This window comes from Amia ocellicauda, chromosome 1 (assembly GCF_036373705.1).
Source record: "Amia ocellicauda isolate fAmiCal2 chromosome 1, fAmiCal2.hap1, whole genome shotgun sequence".
Classification (NCBI taxonomy): domain Eukaryota; kingdom Metazoa; phylum Chordata; class Actinopteri; order Amiiformes; family Amiidae; genus Amia; species Amia ocellicauda.
The window spans coordinates 11,924,346-11,947,050 of NC_089850.1; the positions used below are offsets into that span (position 1 = coordinate 11,924,346).

At 41.5% G+C, this 22,705-nt stretch overlaps 2 protein-coding genes across 7 annotated transcripts; one reads left to right on the forward strand and one right to left on the reverse strand.

Moving 5' to 3' along the window:
- The first annotated feature begins 732 nt into the window (after positions 1-732).
- tfb1m (transcription factor B1, mitochondrial) lies at positions 733-21,051 on the forward strand. 6 transcript variants are annotated; one of them, XM_066719390.1, is made up of 9 exons: positions 733-811; positions 1,027-1,089; positions 1,647-1,791; positions 2,658-2,809; positions 2,999-3,107; positions 3,588-3,739; positions 4,578-4,697; positions 19,565-19,692; positions 20,074-21,051. In XM_066719390.1, the coding sequence occupies exons 3-9, from the start codon at positions 1,659-1,661 to the stop codon at positions 20,330-20,332; spliced, it is 1,053 nt and encodes a 350-aa protein (XP_066575487.1). In that variant the 5' UTR covers positions 733-811; positions 1,027-1,089; positions 1,647-1,658; the 3' UTR covers positions 20,333-21,051. The 6 variants fall into 6 exon arrangements, with proteins under 6 accessions (XP_066575487.1, XP_066575658.1, XP_066575644.1 ...); XM_066719547.1 differs by having other exon boundaries at positions 746-771; XM_066719477.1 differs by having other exon boundaries at positions 751-796.
- On the reverse strand, positions 11,007-14,908 carry LOC136765381 (claudin-20). Its single transcript, XM_066719584.1, has 2 exons — positions 14,472-14,908; positions 11,007-13,948 (listed from the first exon to the last, which is right to left on the reverse strand). The coding sequence occupies exon 2, from the start codon at positions 13,842-13,844 to the stop codon at positions 13,167-13,169; it is 678 nt and encodes a 225-aa protein (XP_066575681.1). The 5' UTR covers positions 13,845-13,948; positions 14,472-14,908; the 3' UTR covers positions 11,007-13,166.
- Positions 21,052-22,705: the final 1,654 nt, after the last annotated feature.

Genomic DNA, 22,705 nt, shown 5'->3' on the forward strand with positions numbered 1-22,705 from the left:
GTGCTTGTTCTATGAGTTCCTTCCGCCTTTAAGCTTTTATTATTAGTGTTTTTGTGCATCTGATAGAAAAGAAGGGATATCAATTTAAAAGAGTGTTGGTAGTTTTTAAATGAATTCCTTCCATTCATTAAAATTATGCCTGCCAAGTATTGAGGTTAATATTAATTTATTGTAATCCACTGAAACCACTGGGGAAAAAAACTGATTTATTAAGTTTACAGTTTTTAAGTACTCTTAATACTTTAAGTGTATATACTTATTTTTATATTCTCAAATAATTGTTGATCTGTCTTCAGTATGCAACATAAAGATAAAATGTATTTCAATTATTGGACTGTTGTCTGATTAAGGTTACAGAATGTGTGTTTCTTCGGTTCTGTAAATGTAATCCCAGCAGCAATATAAAACAATCTGGTGTCAGGTAAGAGAAAATGACTGTTTGTATATTTTGTACCTCCATATTGAAGTCTCAATTTCAAATGTGCATCAGGATGACTAAAAACAAAATGCACGTTTTGCCCTCCCTGGTCCCCACTGTCTTGTGTGCCTCTGGCTGAGAAAGACAGGGCAGCTGTGTAAGAAGCGACTGGCTCCCTCTAGCGGCGCCGCGCGTCCACAGCACGCACAGGATACAGGCGGCTCAAGGGCAACCGGAAGCTCCGCCTTCTCTGAAACGTGATTGGTCGCGGCGGGAGCAACCTCGACGCCAACAGGATGAGCTGGACGTCAGTGTGAGACGTCACGCTGTGCGGCAGGATCGACAGCGGGCTGGTGAGAGACGGGTGTGAGAGGCCGGGTAACGTGTCTTGTGGTGTGTTTTATGCTGCGTTTTAGGTCTTATTTGTGCTAGTCGACTGTGAAGCCAATAGATAAGTGACGTTAATCAGCTTGTCGATGTAGAAAAAGCGAACTTGCAGGACGCTGCGAAATCGACCTCAAACAGATCCCCCGAAATAAAGACCTGTTTAAGTTATGTCCTTCAGTCACATCTTTGAAACACAATACTTGCGTTTATTCTTCCTACAGCTGGGCCACATCGCTCGCCTCAACCTCTCCAGTGCCCTTAACGTAAATAGGACATTAGGTCAGGTAAGACGACTTGCTCAATTATGTTGATGACTTAGTGTCACAGTGTTTTGCTCAGAAACGAGTCCCTTTGTGTACTGAGTCTCTTTGCACATAATTGATGCTTATGGGATTAAAATCCGTGTAGTAGCAGACGTAGCAGGATTATAGAAAGTTCAATCCTTCCTTTGCATTTCTGATTCCCTATTTCCAGGCTGGTTTTGCTCCCCCAACACACCGCTAGATGGCGCCACCACTAAGCATGTAGCCCAGTGCTGTATTATGGTTAGAGTAAACAAACCTGCAAAAAGGAAACTTCTATTCAAAGTGATGTAGTGTGAAAAACCTGTGCATTGAAGGAAAGACGTCCCTTAAAGTCTTGCTGAGGCACAACCAGGCTGTAATGAATATAGAGGCCCAATGGCAAACTGAAGAGATTTCCATTCAAGTAAAAGTATTGTTATCCTTGTGTGTCTGTTAACCTCACATCACAGACTGTCTGGCCTTGATGACTTCTCTCTATCTAGTACAAATACCGCTTATATCTAAGTTGGTGCTTGTTTTGTTTTGTGCCCTTAAAGAAACGCATAGGTATGGCGGTGTCTGGTAAGGTGGCGTCTTTTCGGTTGCCCCCCCTCCCGACCATTGGGGAGATTATCAAGCTGTACAACCTCAGGGCTGAGAAGCAGCTGTCCCAGAACTTCCTGCTGGATATGAGACTCACAGGTGGGTCGTGGGTCTGGGGTCTGGGGTGGGCAACGGGGGTCATCGTGCTCCAGTGAGGAGCCATGGCACGCTCTGCATGCATTGTGGGTATCCTGCTTTAACCTACCCACTGAAACTAGACAAGACACACTCACAATATGGCCTAGACCAAGTCAAAACTTGGACCTAACTGCAATAGCAAATAACAGACTTATACCCTGCGGCTTTTTAATTTGTTGCCAGAAGCCGCTTTCTACTGATTGTAAACTGGGTTTGTGATTTGTGATTTAACAGGTACTAGGTCAAAGATTTGATTTGGTCTAGACCTATGATTACATTTTATGCTATACATAACATCCTATGCTATATTTAATGCTGTTTTTAAGTGTGCCTTCTGATCTGCATCTAATGTTGTCAATGTCAGGGAGTGTTAAAGGAAAACTTGTGAAATATTGAAAAGTCTAGTAATACAGTCAGAATTCATTAGCAGACTTGTTAATGTATCTTAAAGTTGATGCACACAGACCCAGAAAGTGTTATTTTGGGGAACTGGTTATATGTAATGGGCAGTTTGAGATCACTTGCCTTCATAAGAAGTCTTTGGCACAGTTTGACAAGGTGAGCATTTGCTATCGGTTCACCTAATGTATCCGGCCCAGTTTCATTGAAGAGAAGTTTAATTTCTGCAGGAATGAAGATGTTAATGTTGAGATTCTGTTCTAAATATTAATTGAATGAATGTAAAACATTTTGGGATAATAATCATGCCTTGATTCTGAAACTGCCGTGGTGTTTTTTAATGTTCCATTCTGGACACAGGTGCATTGAATGGATTTTTATTAGATTTTTTTGAAATCCCCAAAATATTGTATGTTGTTCTTGTACAGATAAGATTGTGCGTCAGGCCGGGTCTCTGAGGGGCACTCATGTATGTGAAGTAGGCCCAGGCCCGGGAGGATTAACTCGCTCAGTCCTCAATGCCGGAGCCTCTGAAGTCTTTGTGGTTGAGAAGGACACCCGTTTCATTCCAGGTTTACAGGTAGGCACCTTTAACAGGGATTGAATTTACTTGAACAGTTTATTGAACAGACAGTTTGAGTCGCATTCGCAGTGGCAATTTGCTTGCTATTGAATGCATTGGCGTTGGCCCATGGCACATCTTGTGTTGTGTTGTATCTTGTGCTGAAAAACAGGTGGACTTTCATTATGTCTTTTTGTGTTTTCATAGCTGCTTGCTGAAGCTGCTCCAGGAAAAGTCAGGATTGTTCACGGTGACATACTGACTTACAAGATGGAGAATGCATTTCCCAAACACCTTTCTAAACAATGGGAAGATGGTGAGCGTGAATGTCCTTTCATTTGGAACCCTACCAAGTGTGTGTGTATACTGACAGGATAATCAGTAATAAATGAAAAGCATTTACTCTGAATATAAGGTAATGACTTTTGCTCTGCTCTGAGTATTGAGTATTGAGTATTCATTCAGTTAGTCTGCAAAAAGTTCAGTCATACAAACCAGTATATATTTACATCCCGCAGGATATGGATGAGGAACGAGTGTAGTAATTGCCCCATTAAGCTTGTTGCATTTCCTACGTCAATATATCTATTTCAGTCAGTGTGTTTATAATTGTGTACACCACTCATTAGGCTTCAGTGACAACAATGCAACTGAAGGCGATAAAAAGATGAATAATGTTCCCATAGTATTGAAGTCTTGTTGGCAGACATACATTGAAGTCTGTGATAAAGGCCTTTGGTAGCTGTTGTCTTTATCCAGAGACCCATGAGTAAAATCTGGTTTCTTTCCTGGACAGACCCACCTGATATCCATATCATTGGAAACCTGCCTTTCAGTGTCGCTACTCCACTCATTGTGAAGTGGCTGAAGAGTATTTCCAACAGAGCCGGGCCCTTCGCATACGGCCGCACCCGACTCACTCTCACCTTCCAGCAGGAGGTCGCGGAGGTATGTTATAGCCGAGTTTGAAAAAGGAATACCGTGTGACCGCGAGATCATTTGTTTTCCCTGACAGAAGAGAGGGACAGATTTGAGACAGACGTACAATCTGGTTCCATCCAGTTGCTTTTTCCATAATGAATACATTTCAAATGTTGAAATGTGGGTTAATGCTTGCATTATGCTCATATATTTGTTACCTAACATCAAAGTCACTCCCTGGCCTTGAGCACTCCCTCCCTTCTCTCTCTCTCTCTCTCTCTCTCCAGCAGAATAATACGTTTTATTTTCGGTGGTACTTAATGAGTAAAACTGCAGAAAATTAAATTGCACAGGCTAATGTGATCTCAAAGGCCATTGATTGGAGCCTAGCTGTGAATTGACTAGGGAAAAAATATATAATAAGGTTCATCATGTTGCCACTCATTTTCCTAAGCGTCCAAGCACAAATAAAACATATTTCAGCGGTGCAACCCTGTCTTAAAAGGTCTGGGAGAAGTGGGACCGATAGTGCTTCCCCCATAATGCACTGGGCTACAGTGTGTTGTTTGGCAGAAAATCCTCAATAGTAGAAAGTACAGTACAGTGAATTGTTTTGTACATTTTCTATGGCATGATCAATGATTTATCATGTAATGATGATGTAATTCTGGTTAAAAACCACAAACAAACCACTGACACTGGGATCTCACTCCCTGCAGCAACAGTGTTGTCCTCCTGTGGGGTGGTAAACTGTGCCGGCTCCAGTGAGCAGGGTGGGGTGGCGCGTACCTGCTGTCCCAGTGCTGCGTGTGTGCAGGCCTGTGCTCTGAGCCCACGCTCTCTCCCTCCCTCCCTCCCTCCACAGAGGCTCAGTGCCAGCACCGGGAGCAGGCAGAGGAGTCGGCTCTCCATCATGGCGCAGTACCTCTGCAACGTCAGGAGCTGCTTTACTATCCCTGGCCGGGCCTTTGTCCCCAAACCTAAGGTAAGAGCCCCTTACAGCAGGGTAGGGTCTGGCTTAGAGTGGTGCAATGAAAGTGATGATTTGGGAATATGAATACTTCGGTGGGTCTTAAGTTTTGGCCTTGATGGTTTTGTCTTCTGTATTGCAAACCCTGCTAGCTCAGGTTGTTGTGCCTTTAAGAGTCTCACAACTCTGTAGTTTTGAGTAGGATGGCAGGCATGCAGGCTGCTTTGGATGCAACATGTCTCATTGCAGGGGGCTTTGCAAAACTCCAGCGTTTTTCGCAGCAGATGGAATGTGACAAACTATACGTCCAAAAATAACCCGATTTAAACTACCCAAGTTGTTCGTTTGCTCGAATGTGTTTCTTTCAGAAGCTTTGATGGCATGTCAGATCCAACATTGCTGAGAAAAGCGCTATTTCGGAGAACTAAGGCTCCAGTGGAAAGTTTGGAAATATATTTCTCATGCACACAGCACTTAACTGATTATAACAAAACAAACGTTTACAACCCCCCGTTATATCATGAGATACCTGGTAATTAGGAGCGTTTTATTGTGATTCATTAGGAAAGGTTTATCAAAGTCATGGCGTGACATTGGCAGAGCTTTAGAAGGCTGTAATTGCTGTAATTTCATTAGAACTTCTTTGTGCAGCTGTATATCATTATGTGCCGCGCATTGAGTGGCCTGTGCGAGTGAATGGTGACAACTGTGATTGTACAGTGTGGGTTGTGAGTAGAAGAGGGCAGTCTCATTCTACAACTCTTGCTTCAGAGATACACTATAAATATTGCTAGGGAATGATGTTTCCTCTTGCCGCAGTTGAAGCATTACAATATAAAACAGGCCGAGGTGTTTTAGTTCGGATTTTACTTTACATGGGTGTTGTGTCTATCAAAATCAACTGGACAGCTTTGGTGTATGTATTTTGAGGTTTATACATCTTGCTCAGAATGAAACGTATATAATCTTCAAAGACTGCGAAGAGCAGGTATTGGTTTGGTTTGGACTGGTTTAACAGTTTGTTTAGGACAGCTGGCCCATTGTGATTTGTTTCTCCCGCCCCTCAAACCATTCTATATCACAGTAAAGCTATATATTAAGGCATAGAAAATCCTATGTTGTGTAAGTTAGTGTGGGTGCTATTGCCTTTTTTTTTTTAGACAGAGGAGTACTCCACTACTCTCTTGTGTTAGTGGAGATGCCAGATGATTTCTTAATCACAGTCTCTTGTGTCACCAGACTTTCCCAGAGTCCTTTGCTCTGTCACAATGGGTGAGGAGCAAAGAGGCAGGAGTGGGTTACATAATTGGAAAGAACCAAAGCCACCCAAGCGTGTGAGAAGTTAAACGCCAGTAATGGAATTTGCATCTGTCTTATCCATTGGAAGTATCGGCTAGGAAAGAAATCTCCCTTTCACAATTGCCTCTCCCGATTGGGTATTTTCTCTCTCTGATATTTCCTGATAAGGAATCTAAGAAAATGCCCCAGTTGTGTTTTTATTAACATCCATTCTTTTCCATTCAGTCTTCAAAAGCCTGGTCAACAACTTAGCTCCATTTGTAGAAGTCACATTTGTATTGCTGTATTGCTGTTGTAATGGAAGGTTACTGCTATCGTTCACAGGTGTCTCGGTTGTTAACTGTTAGAGACGTCAGTGGGGTTGTGATATAGCTTATCAGAGTACTTGCAAGCCGGTGCAAGAGAGAGGTAACACTATAGCACAGTGTAAGATCTATAGGATTTATCTATAGGCTTATAAACTGTCAGACATTCCAGGGTGTTTTCATACTTTTTAATGTACTTGTGCGCATCCATGATTCATTTCCAGGCAGTTGCTTTTCCTGGTGAGTAACTCATTATGTCACCCTCAATCACAGCCTTTGCCCTTGGAGGGTTCTGTCCAGAGCGATTAGCTATCCACTCAGACGTGCTGAACCATGGGCTTCATTTGCCCTCAGGCGTGTGAGTGAACTATACAAGCAATGTCACTGATCATCTTCATATATAAAAAAAAACACAAAAAAAACCTGCGTTTAAACGGATTCATTCACCTGATTTTTATTTCCGTACTGCATGTCAGAATCCGTCTCCTGTGTGTAACGCCTCCCAGCTAGGGAATGGCCCTTTATCAGCAGCGCGACAATGGACTCCCCCTGCTCCCAGCCTGTTCTCAACTCTTAATTGCTTTTGATATCCTTGAAATGTTCTTGCGATATACACTTTTTAACAGGAATGCGATATCTGATAGGTATTGTTCTGTAACATGTTATGGGAACCTATCTCGGTACAGAATAATTATTGGAGGGAAAGGCCATGATGATGTACCCTTTCTTTCTTTCTTTTTCTTTAGGAATTATTTTCTGTGTGATTTAAGAGTTCTCGCCTCCTGCACGGGCCGTGACATATACTAAAGCATCAAGACTTTGTAGTGCCATAGTACATGTCACTTCTGGACAAATAACTTGCTTTGTGAAGCCACTACTCAGAAAGAAAGGACAGTTTGTGTACAACTCTTTCTTTTCACAGAAGCATTGTAAAAAAACAATCCAACCTTAACCACATTTATATATCTTATTTTTGGCATAAAGTTTGTGTTTTCATCTATCTTCATCTATATAAGAAAATATTGCCTAATAGTGGAATTGCAATTTTTCAATCCTGCTTAGATGCATAATCTTGTTTTAATGGATTGTGTATGTTAATCAATTTTCCTATGTACATGGAACACACAATTTGCTAGCAGAAATCTAGTTTTGAGAGGCTCGTGCAATAAAGTAATTAAAATGGGATTATTTTGCCTACATTAATCAAAAAGAACAGAAGCAGGTGCTGAGTAAGCAGGTTATTCAAAATAAATAATGAATGCCATACAAATGTATTTCTTCTAAAAGAAGTCTGGCATTTACTGGGGGGTGGGGGGTGGTTCTGTTTTTAGTGTGACCTTTTCTGTTATTTGTGGTTGTTTATTTTAGATCTCAGAAACGGTACATGTCCCTATTCCCAGGTACATTGTAAAATGGAACTGAGCTCAACTTGACAAATCTGTGAAAAGCAAGCAAACAAACAATTCCCTTCAGTGCTGTCCAACATTTGATATTGGAGCCATTTTTATTGAGCCTTCTTAAGTGCTGCCGCTAACTTGAAATTGTCATTTTTGCACTACACGGCATGCAGTAGGATTTTCAGAGAAATTTGTAGTAGCACTTCAAGGTCATCTGAAAACCTGACACATCTGGTACATGGAAAGAGAGCCATGCTGCGCTTTAAAGAAATACACATTCATGTGTGGATGTCTCACTGCAAGCAGCATAGTGGAATATGTTTTGTATGAAAGTTACTCCTGAGTGGGACTGATTAAATGTAGCGAGTGGGTTGTATGATAGATTATTTTTCTCTCTCAGATTCAAGTTCTTGTGGCGCTGCATTATTCCTGTGTGCTTGTTAAGAATCCTGTAATTAGTCTCTTGAATTCATACTGCTTTTTGGGGGGGGGGTTTGTTTCCATTATTATTCAGCTTATTCTCTGAAGCCAGGTTTTGTTAGTGGGTGTTGGCATGATGGAGTGCACATGAATCGACTGAGCTAATGAGATGTGAAAGAAGTCCCTGTCTCTTTTACCATGGCAGATTAACCCCCAACACCGCCGTTGCTCGAACCGAGTCCCAGTCATTCAAAGTGCATCATACATCTGAGCTAACATCAGTGATTTGTCATGACAACAATTGCTGGTAATGCCTTTGAAGAGACAGGGAGAGGAGAATGTAGGTTAAATACACCAAGGAGCAACCTTATTAGCATTTTCCCACAAGGAACCACTTTGCTCTGTGGTGTGTTGCATAACATCTTTCGAAATGTGAGAACTCTTTTAATGTTGCATCTCCAGGCAGAGTTTTCATTTTGCAAATGTATTTACTTTTTCAGTGACAGACAAAATCCAAATGCACTGAAAATGTCTCGACTTTTGTGAAACGGAGGCTTCAATAGCCAGAAAGCGCCTCAAGCATTTTGGAAGCAAGCTTGTAAAACCATCATACAAAAGTAAACTCCAAATCTGGTTCATAACATTTACTGGGAAATTAGATGCGAATTAGAAGGGGGAGGGTTAGGTGAATGTGCCATTCTATGAACAAATGTCCTGCAAATCAAATTAGACTCATTTGATGCATTAGGTACAGAGCAGAAAAGGCCCAGATTTCATCTTGACATATTGACTCTCGAAAGATATAGCCAGCTGCAGCATATTGTCGTAAATGTATTTTATTTCTCTGTATTTCCCCCTCATTGGTTCAAGTCATATAAATCACCAAACAGAACTTAATTTAATGTATTGATCGTGGTGTAAAGTAATAGATTTCCACAGCTAGGTTAGTGCTGTATTTGAAGGTATTGTAAGATCCTACATTTGCATGATCCAGATAAACCAAGATCCCTTTGTTCCGACTGGTGCGAACAGAGGGGAAAAAATGATTCAAAAGCTAATGGTTGTTGCAAAACGAGTGGGACAAAATGTACTATTTCTTCCTCCCACACAATACAGCAAGTGTCTTGGCAGAGATGCACACTTATTCACAGTCAATCTAGCAACCTACTGTGAACATTATTTTAAAAAGATTTTTCTTGAAGTTGAATCATGGTGTTGTAGGCTATGTTATTGATGTGATTTGTGTAAATCAGGAAAGTGCTCATAATACCATGCTTAATTGCTGCAAAACACAAATAGTAATGCTGACCAAAGAAAAAAAATCAACATGATTTATTGGTGGGTTTAAATATTATCTTGATGGATATTAACCCTTCAAAATACAAGTGGATATTTTTAAATTAAGCATTCAGAATGGACCAGGAGAGACTTTTTTACCTAGTTATACAAACTGTGCTGTCAATGTAGTCCCCTATTACTCTTTCTTTGTATTGCATCAGTGATGTCTGTTTAATAACAAGAATGATCAAATTGCAGAAGCAGGTTGGGGAACATGATTTGGATCTGTAACCGAGTTATATAAGAATTTCAGATCTGAAAGTTCCTTTAACGCAACATATTGCGCCTCCAGAAAATTCGCTGTGTTTCTTGTTGGCAGCAGAGTAGGTGTGATCTCTGAACAGAAAACATTTCACAAATCAATGCATAGGAGAAGATAGCTACTGTCACAGAAATCAAACACACAAAGAAAACCTGATTAATTAAGCTTTTTAATTGAGATTAACAGGGATAAACCGCTAACAGGGAAAGGAGACAAATTCAAAAGCGGAAGCTGATGTTACAGAGTGTATCACAGTGAAATGTGCAGACTGGATATAGTATAGTATGCAGTACAGCGCCAAGCATTCAAAAGAGCAGATACTAACAACAGTATCTGAGAATAGGACTTTTTGAACTATGCAATGCCTCATGCTGAAGGTAGATATTTATACTGCAGCTCTGACAGACTTTTTTGGAAAACTAAAAGCTGCCATTACATTCAGAGTTGCTCATTTTAATAGGACAAAGATCTGTATCTGTATCATTATAGTCAATGAATAATATTTTTATATAAATGTCTACTTCTCTCCTACTTTCACTAAGCTGAGGAGCAAGCTATGTTGCTGAAATTACATTACAATTTATTTATTTTTGCAGTTTATTCTTATACAGAGTACTACACATAAAACTGTATCTAAGAAAAGCGATACACACACAAAATAAGCAAGTTAGAAGTTAGCTAGGTCTCCTATCAAAAGTTTGTCATGACTTTCTTTGCAGAGGTTTGTGTGCTCTGTCTCTCACATCAAACATATTCCTCTCCTCTGTTATACACTTTCTACCTTTGCTACCGGCATTGATGAATTGTCTTCTTATAAAGAAGGTATGGGCATGTATGTCTGTCGGAGTAAGTAAGGTAGAACACAGATACCCTTTGCAAAATGCAAAAGAGTAAGGAAGGGGAACTTCCATTAACAATAATAGGCATTTCATCTCATGCTTCTTATTCTTGCGTATCCCCGAAACCTAGGCTATATGAAATGTATATTTAACCCCACAATCGCTTTCTACATTCCTAGTTTGTATTGTACTGATACACAAGGTGATTGGCACTTAAAAATAATACTGAGAACCAGCTGCACCTAATTAGGTTCAGGAATTTGAATATTGAAATCATGTTCTATTATACTTGCATTTGTGCTTCACTTTAGTTGATATTTTCTAGAAGGTGCTTGGGAAAACAGTCATTTTGAGCATCATAATAATAAATCACCCTCACCTACCCCAGTGGTTTGTTGCTCTGGTACAGAACTGTTTTACTATGAACTCCCTCCCTCCCCCACCCACCCCACATCTATGCTGGTTTCTGATGTTATTGCTATACAATTAATACAAATTAGGTTTTCAAAAGGATTGGCACAGGCTTAACAATTAACTATACATGATCAAAAAACAGCCAGGTCCCCCACGACTCCCACAGTGTGTGGTTATTAAGCCTTCAGGTGGTAATTTGGTTTCTGCCATCTGTTCAGCTTCAGGAATTGAAAATCAAGGCGAACAGAGAACAACTCTATTACACGAGCACAACAACTGTAGTCAGAGTGTGTAATCGCACGACTATCGCCATACGCAGGCAGCACATTGGTAAATTGGTCAGCCGCGACAGTATGTTGTGTGCTGTTTGTGCTCTCCCTGTGAGGATTTCCGCAGTGAGGATGCATCTGTAACTCTGAGACTCCTGCAGGATTGCTACAAATAAAACGAGCAGCAATGTGCCTTCCTGAGCTGAGAAAAGCATAGTGCTGTAAAGACAGAATACGTAGCCTATCAGTGCCCAAGTCAGGGTACTGCTTCTGTATTTCTTATTTCAATAATCATTTGATCAAGGTAAAAGATTGTGTGTTACTCTGTAAATACTTTTTCTGCCCCTGCCCCATTTTTAAAATCACACTTTGGTTTGCTCATTTCTCCTAATTTGTTATAGTTTTAGTTGTGTGTGTTTTTAATGCGTGGTGAAAATTGGTATGAATAGTTCTTACACGCTTTAACTGACAGAAAGTTTCCCGACAAAGTAACACTATAATCTCCTGAGGTTCTGAAAGAATATACCAGTATCGTGTTCCTGTACAAATATGTAAGCTGCAATAGCCTAGTTTATAAGCAAAGAAGCTTACGTTCTGCTAATTAAAAAATGTTTCTGTTTTGTGCCACTAAATCATTGCAAAGCATTCTTAACACTATTTGCCTCCCTTATTGATTAGACATTTTGCAGATCAGTAACATTTATGATTGAATAAGTAAAAACTGAGGTACGAACCATTAGGAAATGAGTAGGTTGACTTTTGCCAAAGGTGTGTGTATGTCTGTCTCAAGCCTGTGAGATTTACAGGAGGGTGAGGGGTTGAGGTTGGGGGGACGGGGGGGTTGAGCAGAATTGCAGCCGGGTGCCTGCCGTCTGCAGTTTTGTTGAGAGGCTTTGTCCCCAGGAATTGATCCCCTCAGATGTTTAAGTAAAAGCGGCAGATGTTCGCTATTAATGGGGAGCTGCGGAGAGAAAAGGCGACAGCCCCTCTTACATCAATACCCGGACCCACAATGTAGATGTTTGGTCAAAGAATTCTGTAACCATGACAGTCGAAAAAAAAAAAAAAGCAAACGAGTGTGAAGCACATGCGGCTGTGCGTGGAATAAATGAGCAGCGCGCACTGTCTGCGAGAGCTTGTTTTTGTTTGGATAAATAAGGAGCAAGGAATGTAATTACGCAGCCTATTGTGCCGACGAAAGGGCTTCATTAGACTGCGCTCAACACCCACAGACAGGAGAAGCTTTTGTTCCATGTTATTTTTCCAACTACGTATCCCTTTTTTTCCTCTTTCTTGATCCGGACTATAACAGTTTGGTCGGTATGAAGTACTACAGCTTTTAACATACACAAGTGCATCCTGGAGTTTGTCTGCGAGCAAGCATTCCACGGTTTTATTCACAGGCTGTAGATCGCATGCTTAGGCAGAATATCAATAATCATATTAGCTGCTGAGAATGAAGGAATAAGTTGGAAGTATTATTCCAGCAGATGGTGAAAAATACAAAAGCTTGGGTTATATTTTTTTCATCTATTGTCTCTTCTGCCTTAAAAAATAATCCTTAATGATAGGTTGCAGAAAAATGATTGCTTTTTAAGTTTCAGACCCCTCTGCGACAAACATTTCTGAGATAGAATGGCTAATCAACTTCCACCAAAGCCTGAATATTAATTACCAGCACTAACATTCACATCAGAATTAGTCTTTTTTTCTGCAGTGCCTCTACTGCAGCACCAGCCAGTTAACTCTGTATTCAGAATCTGATTGTTCCCAGCCTTTCGATTGGGAATACTTAAAACGTTTGTGCTTTCCATACAAAAACAAAAAGAATGAAGGAAAAAAAAAAAAGAAACAGTGCAAGTGATTGCCCTCCTCCCGCATTTTTCTCCTTGCAAATGCAGAGTAGGCAGCTACATTATACCAGCTGTCTCGGACTTGAAATTACACATAGTCCTGCAGGCTATAGCCAACCTTATTGTCTAGAGGTTCGGAGGCTGAAGAACATTGCTGCTGCTGCTGCTGCTTGTTTGGAGGAGAGATCTGAGGTCCCGGCTGCTTCCTGGAGCAGGACGTGCAAAAGATCGACCCCCCAACGAAGAGGAATCCCGAGGACACAAAAGCCACATACACCGCCCCCCCGGGCTCAAACTTATTACTCTCGGGAACGGAGGAGTCCAGGAAGCTGGTGATGACCTCGTTGGTGAACCAGGAGGCTGGGATCAGGCAGAGGAATCCGGCAAGGATGAGGCAAACCCCCCCGGCGATGGCAGTGTGCCTCTTGGCTTGCCTCCCGCCACCCCAGTGGGTGCACTTTAACCCCACGGAGGACAGACAGATGCCCAGCGTGGCCAGGACGCAGCACAGGACCATAGTGGTGCGGGCGGTCTGCAGGTAAGCAGGCAAGGACAGCACGGAGTACTTGAGGGTGCAGCTGAACATCCCAGTGCTGTACCAAGTGCAGTCCATCCACAGCCCCTGCATCTGAGAGATGGCAGTGATGATATTGGAGCCCACGTCCGCGCTCACTTTCCAGTTGGGCAGCAGGGTGGCCACCGTGGCCCCGAAAACTCCCAGCAGCGCCAGGATGAAGGCAAAGATTTGCATGCCGGTAGAAGCCATCCCTTTTCCTGTTGTTTTTTTTTTTACAACCTCACCTTGAGTCAACGTGGCACCCTGACGATGATGTGACAGAAGATAGCTCCCTTCGCCAAGGCTTCAGCGAACTGTGTGATTTGGAAATGAGAATTGTTGAAGTTGAAAAAGCCAGCGTTTTACCGGCACACGCGCGCGCACACACATTAAAAAAAAAAAAAAAAAAAAAAAAGAAGAAAAGCCAGATAAGATACTGCTGCTGCAAGTAGACGACAGGATTCATTCGTAAATGCCTATGTTTTCAGTTTGTCTGCGTATCTCCCCAGTGCTCTTGCTTAATACAAATTGGGAAAAAAAGAGTTTCTGCTATTAACAAAAAAATAATGTCAGTACTTAAAGGTGCAGCATCCTACTTTCAGCCTAGAGAGAGTGTTACTTGCTGATAATGGACCTCCCTTACAGAGAAATCGGTAAATCCATACTACTGTAAATTAACTTGGAGATTGGAAATTAAGTTTAACTCGTTTCTCTTTTTTTTTTTATGCAGTGTGAAGAAATAAGTGCATCCCTCTTCCCCCTTAACAGTATTATGAAAATAGCAGAATCAACTGATCAATCAACATCTACAGTATCGGAGAATGTGAGAATCCTTACCTCTGTGGCTGGTGATTGTCAGTGCGGTGATGTGTCAGGTTGTCTGCTGTGATTTCTAAACACAAAAAAAGGGTTGAGGGGGTGAGGATTTAGCTGTACAGATCCATTCATGTCATCAATTTCCTTAGCAACGCTACAGCTAGAATAGATTCCAGTTATGGTCCACACATGCCTGCTTTGTGCTTTTAAAACAGGGTGATTTCCTTTTCAGCAACATAAAACGAGGCTTCTGCAGGGTAGACTCAAAAAGGAGTGTATTTTTAAGGAGCGGGAGAATTTTCATTGATTTAAATCTGCAACGTCATCCTCTAAAAGACTGTGATGTGCAACTGTTGAAATTCCCTTTTCTCACTACTTATTAATACTGTTTATTTTTAAACGAGGGATTTTTTTTTTTTAAACTAAATGATTCTGTTTGTCGTCAGAGATTCTGTTCAATACATAATATAAGCACCCTCTCACCGCTCCCCCTGATATTTGGCTCTCATTAGTCTCCAGCATTAATGACCCAGGCAGGTTTTTGTGGCATCTCTCAAGTGTTTGTGGGATCAGAACCCGTCCCCTTCAAGAGAGCGCAGGGTGGTCCCTCAGGAGGCTATGAGAAATGGTAATATCCCACTGATTGAGCCGGACCACGCTGGTTATGAACAGGCATGGATGAACTCTCTCTGGGAGGCAGGGAGCACAGCTGCTGCCCCCCCCACACACCCACACCTCCCCCAACACCTCCCAGCGCATCTCTATTGGGCTGCAATGGGAAAGTGAAGCGTCAGCACAGTGTTCCCGGTACTTCCTCCACTCAAGAGGGAGCTAGCAAGCCGGTTGGTACTATAATATAAACACACACACATGCAGTGACAGACAACGGCCAGCCTTCTGCGAATAAACTTGCCTGGATACACAAGTAGTATGGTAAACGGTGCTGACCTTTGTGCCACATGCTTTAAACTCTCATGCTGGCGGGTGTTGTGCTCTTTCATGTGTGCCTCTCCATCTTCACTGAGTGGATCCCAAAAGCGTCTTCTGAAGTCATGCTGGGGGGAAAAAAAACTGCTGATAAATAATAGAAGTGCCCATAGCATGTACTCGGGGAATCTTGACGTGTTAGTCTGTGATGTGTGGAACATACCGGAAACATTTTGCATTTGTGTTTCCAAATCTCAGAGCTCAGGTAAAACAAGACAGCCCATTGACGGAACTAAGCCAGACTCCTCAGTCTGCGTCCCAGCGCTGCGGCTCGGCTGAAATGTGTATGGGCGGCACAGTCACAAGCCAAATGTGCGATTAAACTTAGTCATGAAATAACACCTTATTTGGAAAAAAGTACTGCATGACTAAGAAGCACAGATTGCACAGCTTAAACATTCATAAAACTATAGCATCTAATACCAATGATTTATTTTTTAATTATAACTATCTTGATAATCAAGGTTGATTTAATAAAAAAAATGCATACTTGCTTTTCTCAATAAATAATAAGGCAATAATCAGTGCCTATAAAACAACTGCCTTATCCCTCTAGGTATATTACCCACATTTTTCACAAAGAGAAAAGGAATGAATGGCCCTATCAATAATGCTCGACTAGATTACACAGTTCTGTGCCTGAAATGCATGCAGTTTGAAAGCCGCAGCTAATTTACTAGCAAGTTTGAATGCGGATCCAATACATTCGGCTCTGGCAGGGTCCCAGCGTGAACAGCGTTACTACATTTAAGGAGCCTATTTGAACACAAGTTGGAAGGGGGAATTGTTGTAGGAGGATACACGTGTCTGCTGGTTTACTGTTATTGACATTAGTGCAGCTCAGTTTTATAGGGATGTTTTAACGTATCACATGTGAACATCATCAAGAGAAATTGACCTAGAAAGCCACTTACCTATCCTATAAATAAGACAAGACGTGGAAGAGTCTCTCCTCTATTTTTACCCTACTGGTACCTCATCTTGTAGCACAATACCCTTGCGTGGCAGTGTTATCCCAAGCGAGGGTTGAAGTGCCTTCTGGGAAAATTGTAGTGACCCTAAATTATGGGCATATTACTGCAACTTTGCTTTTTTAGCACACATTCTACTGTCATGGGATAGCACTGGTTTTACTGGATGCATATTTGTGCCTAGGGCAGCTTGGAGAGCGTGGGAAGTGATACATACGCTTGCTGCAGCACAAGCTGTCTTTCTTTTTGGAAGCTGCCTACTTTTTTTTTTTAGTCCCTCCTTTTAGCTGCCGAGCTAAAGCAGGTTGCCTTCCAAAGGTATTGTCACAGTAAATGTATTCCAGCTCGTCTCCATATTTATTATTTAGTTCTGTATTGAATTGTATGAGCTGGAAGTAGCCCATTATTATTGAAGGTGCAGATGCACAGTAGTTTAATCAAGACCCCTCTTCTCTCTGGAGGGCCGGAAGCTGAAGAGGGGTGCAGTTGGAAAGAGGTGCTGATGGGTCAGTGTTGGACACTTAAGTCCGTCTTTGTAAACGGGGTTCAGGAAATCGATAACATGGAGATGGAGACAACCTCCCTCCTGTAAGTATACGTAGGTACTGCTGCTATTATTTAAGGGCTTGTGCAATAAGCAATAGCCTACATTAAGGAAGTGCCCTTGTGTTCAGTGTTATTCAATGAGCGACTCCATGTTTGGCAAACGAGGAAAGAAACCGAACAACAAGTGCTTTTGATCTGTATTTCATTCGTTCATTGGGACGCCAATGTTTTGAGCACTGGGAAAGCTTTGAACTCGCCTGGTTTCCATGTCCAAATTCTGCCCACTGAATCAAGTTTTCCTTATAGCTTGACTGTGTGAGTTTACAGGTTTGGCCTGGCTCCAGATCTAAAACTTCAATGCTGATTTTTGAGAAACAAGGGTAGGATTTAAAAACCAGATAGCAGAAGAATTTGTATTGGATTGAACATAACTGTTGCATAACAAGGCAATTTAGAAACCAAAGTTGGTCTGGGATTAATTAGGGGTGATGTTAAATGTTTTCCCCTTTAAAAAGGCAGGTTCTTAAAAAAAACGTATAAATGTATGTTTTAATTGCCGGCCTCAACTGGGAGGCCGACTTTTTATTTTCTAACTTGGTGTTGCTTTGTTCAAATGCAGAATTGGTACATAATGGCACAGATAGAGGTATACATGTTTAAAAATAATTTTACAACAGGTACATTATCTATTATTTGGCAGCTCTGTCTACAATTTGAAGTGAATAATGTGGCAAAAAACACTTCAATAAAAAATCTAAAAGTCCCCCCCCAAAAATAAATAAATCTGAATATACATCACCATTTTAGGATCATTATTAGTTTAGATTATTTCTGGCAAGGAAATAAATTATCAATTTTAATATCTTTCTTTTGTGATAGCAATACTTCAGAAATTTCACCTTGAACGTCTCTCTGTCTTTAATGATCCGAGCTACATCATCACAGCATGCAATTTAAAAGCTCCTCTCAATACAAGGTTAGTAGCATAGGAGTTTTCCCGGTTTAGATAACAAGCTGATTCAGAAAGGATAGGATATATCAGGGCAAGGCTTGTGCCAGCCTTAAAGGTTGAAATGTATAGGCTATAGTACAGTCCAGTACAGTTAAGAATACATACAAATGTAGGTGACATTCAGTGGAAATAATGTTGTTAACAAACGATTGTTGGTCCCAAATTAGATGTGAAAGCGTCTGTCAAATTTCCTTTTTCATGAGATATTGTAATCTGGAGACACGACAAGACTGAATGTTCAGAGATTCAAATCTATACTACAATTGATTTTTGTTTTTATTGTTCTTCCCCCCCTGAATTGATTGAGTCAGTTGAAAGAGCAGTGATGCTTTGATAAGCATTGCCCCAACCACCCCGTTCCTCTAGCAACACTGCAATCTACAGCAGCAGTTTAAAAAAACAGAAAAGTTGATTGTCAGAACAGACAACCCTCTCAATTCACAACTGTAGAAAATGCAAATCCCAACTGATAGGCATGCAGCTTACATTTGATCAAAATGTAAATCGGTTTTCACCTCAAGATTAAATAAACAAATCCATACCTGTGAGATCTCCAGGTTTCTCCCTCAGTGCTGCTGCATTCTTCTCCTTCACAAAAGATGTTGCAGCCGGCTGCGAGGCTGTGGGCAAACGGTGCCGTCAGTCCTCTCCAGAGCACATTGAGATTAAGTAGGCAGTAATGTGGATGATGATTACCAGGTGAACACAGGTTGTATAGTACATTCCATTAGCCTAAGCCCACGTTGTGGTCTCAGCACGCCAGTGAGCCGTAACCGTGCGGTAGGTAAAAATAAAACATAAAAAAATAAAACGCATCATCATAATAAAAAGCTGCTGGGTCTGTTATTTGAAATCCTTGAAAGCTCATAGGTGTACACATCAACTAGTATGTGTGTGTTTGTGTGTGTGTGTGTGTGTTTGCAGGTCAAGAAAAGCTTGTGTGTGTGTGTGTGTGTGTGTGTCTTGCGCATAGGTTTTCCTTTTCCTATGAGAACAGGAGGAAAAAGGCAGTGGAGAAAGTCATCTGCCGGCAGATGAGAATGAAAAAATAAATAAAAAAGGAATATGGGGCTACGCTGGGTAAAGCATGAGTACTTCAGCAGCTCCTCATCTCGGCACAGCGATGACAGAGAATTATGACTCTGCAGTTAAATGGAACTAAAGCACGGCTCCCGTCTTCACCTTGCAGTAGCAGACTGCTCATCCATCGCTGCCTGTGTAGTCTCATGCTGCTTTCCTGCGCGGAGGAAATCTGAAGCATGTCGACGGACGCTGACGGCACACCGCTCCACATCGCTGGATTTCGGAATGAGAGCTTTAGATGTCGCCTGCATCCCTATATGGCACCTTTTAAAAATATTATTTAACAATACTTCCCCAATGAGGCGAGGACAGGAAGCAGGAGCCTTATTAAATATTCCTTTTCTGAAGAGGTTGTATTTATGGTCCCTCTCACAGGTGTTACTGTGGCAACCGGAACTCTCTTCGCATCATGCTGCGTCATTTATTTATTTAATTTCGGTTTAGTTTTTCTTCCTTCCCCTGAAATCCATTCTTGTATCTTCCCGAGACTCTAACCCGCTTGTGTCTTTGTGCAGGTGGATGTCGGGGTCGTTCACTTCACTCCTCTGGTCGTGCCCAAGATAAACCAGCCCTTTGAGGTGGTGGAAAAAGTGGTCAAGAACGTCTTTCAGTTTAGAAGGAAATACTGCCGGCGAGGGATCGAGTAAGAGCCAGCACCTTTTTTTTTTTCCTCTGTCTTTCTAGGAACCGCAGATACATTTAGCCTCTCGATTAAAGCTGCTATCAATACACACTTCCACTGTGCTGACACAAAACTTTTCTTCATATCCTCATGATCACCCACATGCCCAGAAAACAAAAGGGACACTGAGATGAGAGAAGCAGTCGTGACTCGTATAAGAACTTCATACCAAAGCAAAATGTTCACAGAAATGCAAGGGTCACATCAGTTATATTTAGACAGAACATAAAAATAAAATCTAATCAGTGCAAAAAAATAATAATTTATTGAAAACTCTCCTTCACATTTGTCGCTGGTGTGCGGTGAATTGTACCAGACTGAATTCTTGTTTTTTTTTTCCAGAATGCTTTTTCCAGAAGCCCGGCGTCTGGAGCTCGCTGAACAGATGCTCCGCAGGGCCGACGTAGACCCCACCCTCCGTCCCACAGAGCTCTCCATTCCCCATTTCAGCAGCCTTTCGGACGCGTACAGCGAACTGTGCGCCGAACACCCTGGGCTCCTGGACTACGAGTTCAGAGATGAACTGAGTCAGAAGAGGAAGTCAAAGAGCACACATCACAGCAAAAGTCATGTGAATGTGGAAGGGGAAAATAAAAGATAATGGCTCTGGCAAAAGGAAAACAGACCGCAATTTTCTTTGAGCCAGGATATAAATTATTTAAAATGCAAGTTTGTTTTTTTTTCCAATAGAGAGAAGAAATGCCTTCGCAAAATAAAATGGTAACCAAAATGGAGGCAAACGAGGGCTCTGAGCAGCGGTGGAGGACAGTGCGTCAGTGGTGTGGAACGAGGCTAAGAGCAGCATCGCGTGAAGGTTTTTGTTTTATTTTTTGCCAACAGACTGAGCTGGAATCTCAGCTGGAATGCAAAGCAGCCGTATAAGCTTGTGTCAAAACTAAATCAGAGCAACTGAAATGCAAGGTTGTCTGCTTCTTGTAATCTCAGAATTCACTTTTTACTCCAGCAGCAAACATCTACTTACAATAAATCCTTAGAAGGCAGAGAATAAGAACAAACGTTTTGTGGGGAGATTGTTAAGTATAATGAATGATCTTGGGCATTTTTTTTTTTATTCTAGATGGGATATAGCTGGTGAACCCAGGCTATTGTCATCTTGTATCGGATTGGATTAGAATAGACAGTTCTAGGTTGTACCGCAATGGAGGGAGCTCTTCATGTAAAGCAAAGGAAAATGATTGTTTCAAGTGTCATACAAAGTGTATGTGTAAAGTGTATCAAATCCAAATTCTATGGAGAAAATGTTTTCCACAGTACCAAAAACTGCTGTCACACTGTAATTATATTATAACACTTAAGCTATGACTGCTGCATTAATTATACTACGTGTATTGAGTAGACCCAGTTTCAAATATGGTGGGGACCCAACTTTCCTTGATCTACCCAAGAAATAAATTAATCAATGATATAGTGTGCTGACCATCTGGACAAAATCCCATGGTGAACACACTATACGGGTGAAATCTTACCGGAAAAATATCCACATCATCTAATCCAGTGGTTCCCAAACTTTTCCCACACTGCGGCCTAGCTGATTGTGGTATAATCGTGGCTTTGAGATGAAGGTTATGACGTAGGCTGCAGGTCAGCAACGGTTTATGGACAGGTGTTTGGAAACCACTGATCTAATCTACACAGGCAAAATCCCACAATACAAATAATGTCCAAGAAGAGCAGACATTAGCATACCTGCTCTCAAGGTTAGCTGTGTGAGTAATGAGCTCTGGTGAGGGTTTGAGCTTCCCGAACAGAGCAGACTCGCCCTGGGATTTTACAAAATGCTCTCCACTTTACAATGCTGTGTAATTTTGACCCACTTTTCCAGACTAGTGTGTCTGGGATATGGTCACAGAGTGAACTACCAGCTAAAACCCTCAGCAAAAACACTGAGCTCTTGATGCTGGTTTTATTTTAACAATGCAACTTATTTGTCCCTTTTTTTACCTCCTCAGTCTGCACTTGCCAGTTATTAAATTCTGCAACCCCCTTGACCCCACCTAGGAGTCTAGAAGTGTGCTTTCACTACAAGAAGGATTCTTCAAACCCAGTCATCAGTGCCAGCCAAGCTCTTCACATGCTAATTGAACTAATTATTCATTTACCTAAACCAAGTGAAAGAGTTCCCTGGGTCTAATGCAGGCGATGATTTAAAGAGACCAATTAAAGCTATGGCCCTGGAAGATGGCATTTCAAGAACACTAATATAAACAGTGATGGCTTTAAAAAAAAAGAATGGTCCTGATCTATACCCACATCAGAAAGAGAAAGTACAAAATAAATTAATAGAAGGTGACACTTGCTTTTGAAGTTTAGATTACAAGTTGGCACAACATGCTTTGTTCTACAGCCAGGCGGGTCACAAAATATTTAAAATGTTTTTTCAGTGTGATAGAGAGGTTGTCCAGTTTACTCAGTTCTGCAGATTGACAGCGAGTCGGGATTACTCACCTGCTGTTGAGGAACCACACCCCGCTGAGCCACCACACGCCCCCCTCAGGATACAGGGAGCACCTAATAGGAAGAACAGCATCTGCCATTAGGAGGAAAGAAGGAAATTGACATCACTCAGTAAGCAATCACACACACATGCACGCTGCACTGCCAGCTGAGTCGACAGATCAGAAGGAAAAATCAATTGGGGTTTCAATTCCAATTTGTTCAGATAAAGGATAAATGATGGCAGTAGACCACTGAATGTCAAAATTAAGTACAAAGTGATAAGATCTAGGATTTAACGATGTTCAGACTTGGAGGGGAATTATTTTGAACAGTAGGAGTACAAGGAAGCACTTTCCTGTAAAGAACAAATAACTTCATAATTCGCTGGACAACATATTCTAAAAACAAAAAAAGCAACTGCAATAAATGGCAGATTAAAACCATTAAACTTAACTAGTAGTAGCATGTATGACCCCCTGCAAATGAATCCTAAGGAACGCTACAAATAAATGATCCT

What these genes read in the sequence shown, in the direction of transcription:
- tfb1m (XM_066719316.1), top strand. Translation starts at nt 973, where the DNA reads ATGTCCTTCAGTCACATCTTTGAAACACAATACTTGCGTTTATTCTTC. An exon ending in GTTTCATTCCAGGTTTACAG is followed by an intron (nt 2,810 to 2,998) that starts GTAGGCACCTTT and finishes GTGTTTTCATAG; the next exon opens with CTGCTTGCTGAAGCTGCTCC. An exon ending in TACTGCCGGCGAGGGATCGA is followed by an intron (nt 19,693 to 20,073) that starts GTAAGAGCCAGC and finishes TTTTTTTTCCAG; the next exon opens with AATGCTTTTTCCAGAAGCCC.
- LOC136765381 (XM_066719584.1), bottom strand. Translation starts at nt 13,844, where the DNA reads ATGGCTTCTACCGGCATGCAAATCTTTGCCTTCATCCTGGCGCTGCTG.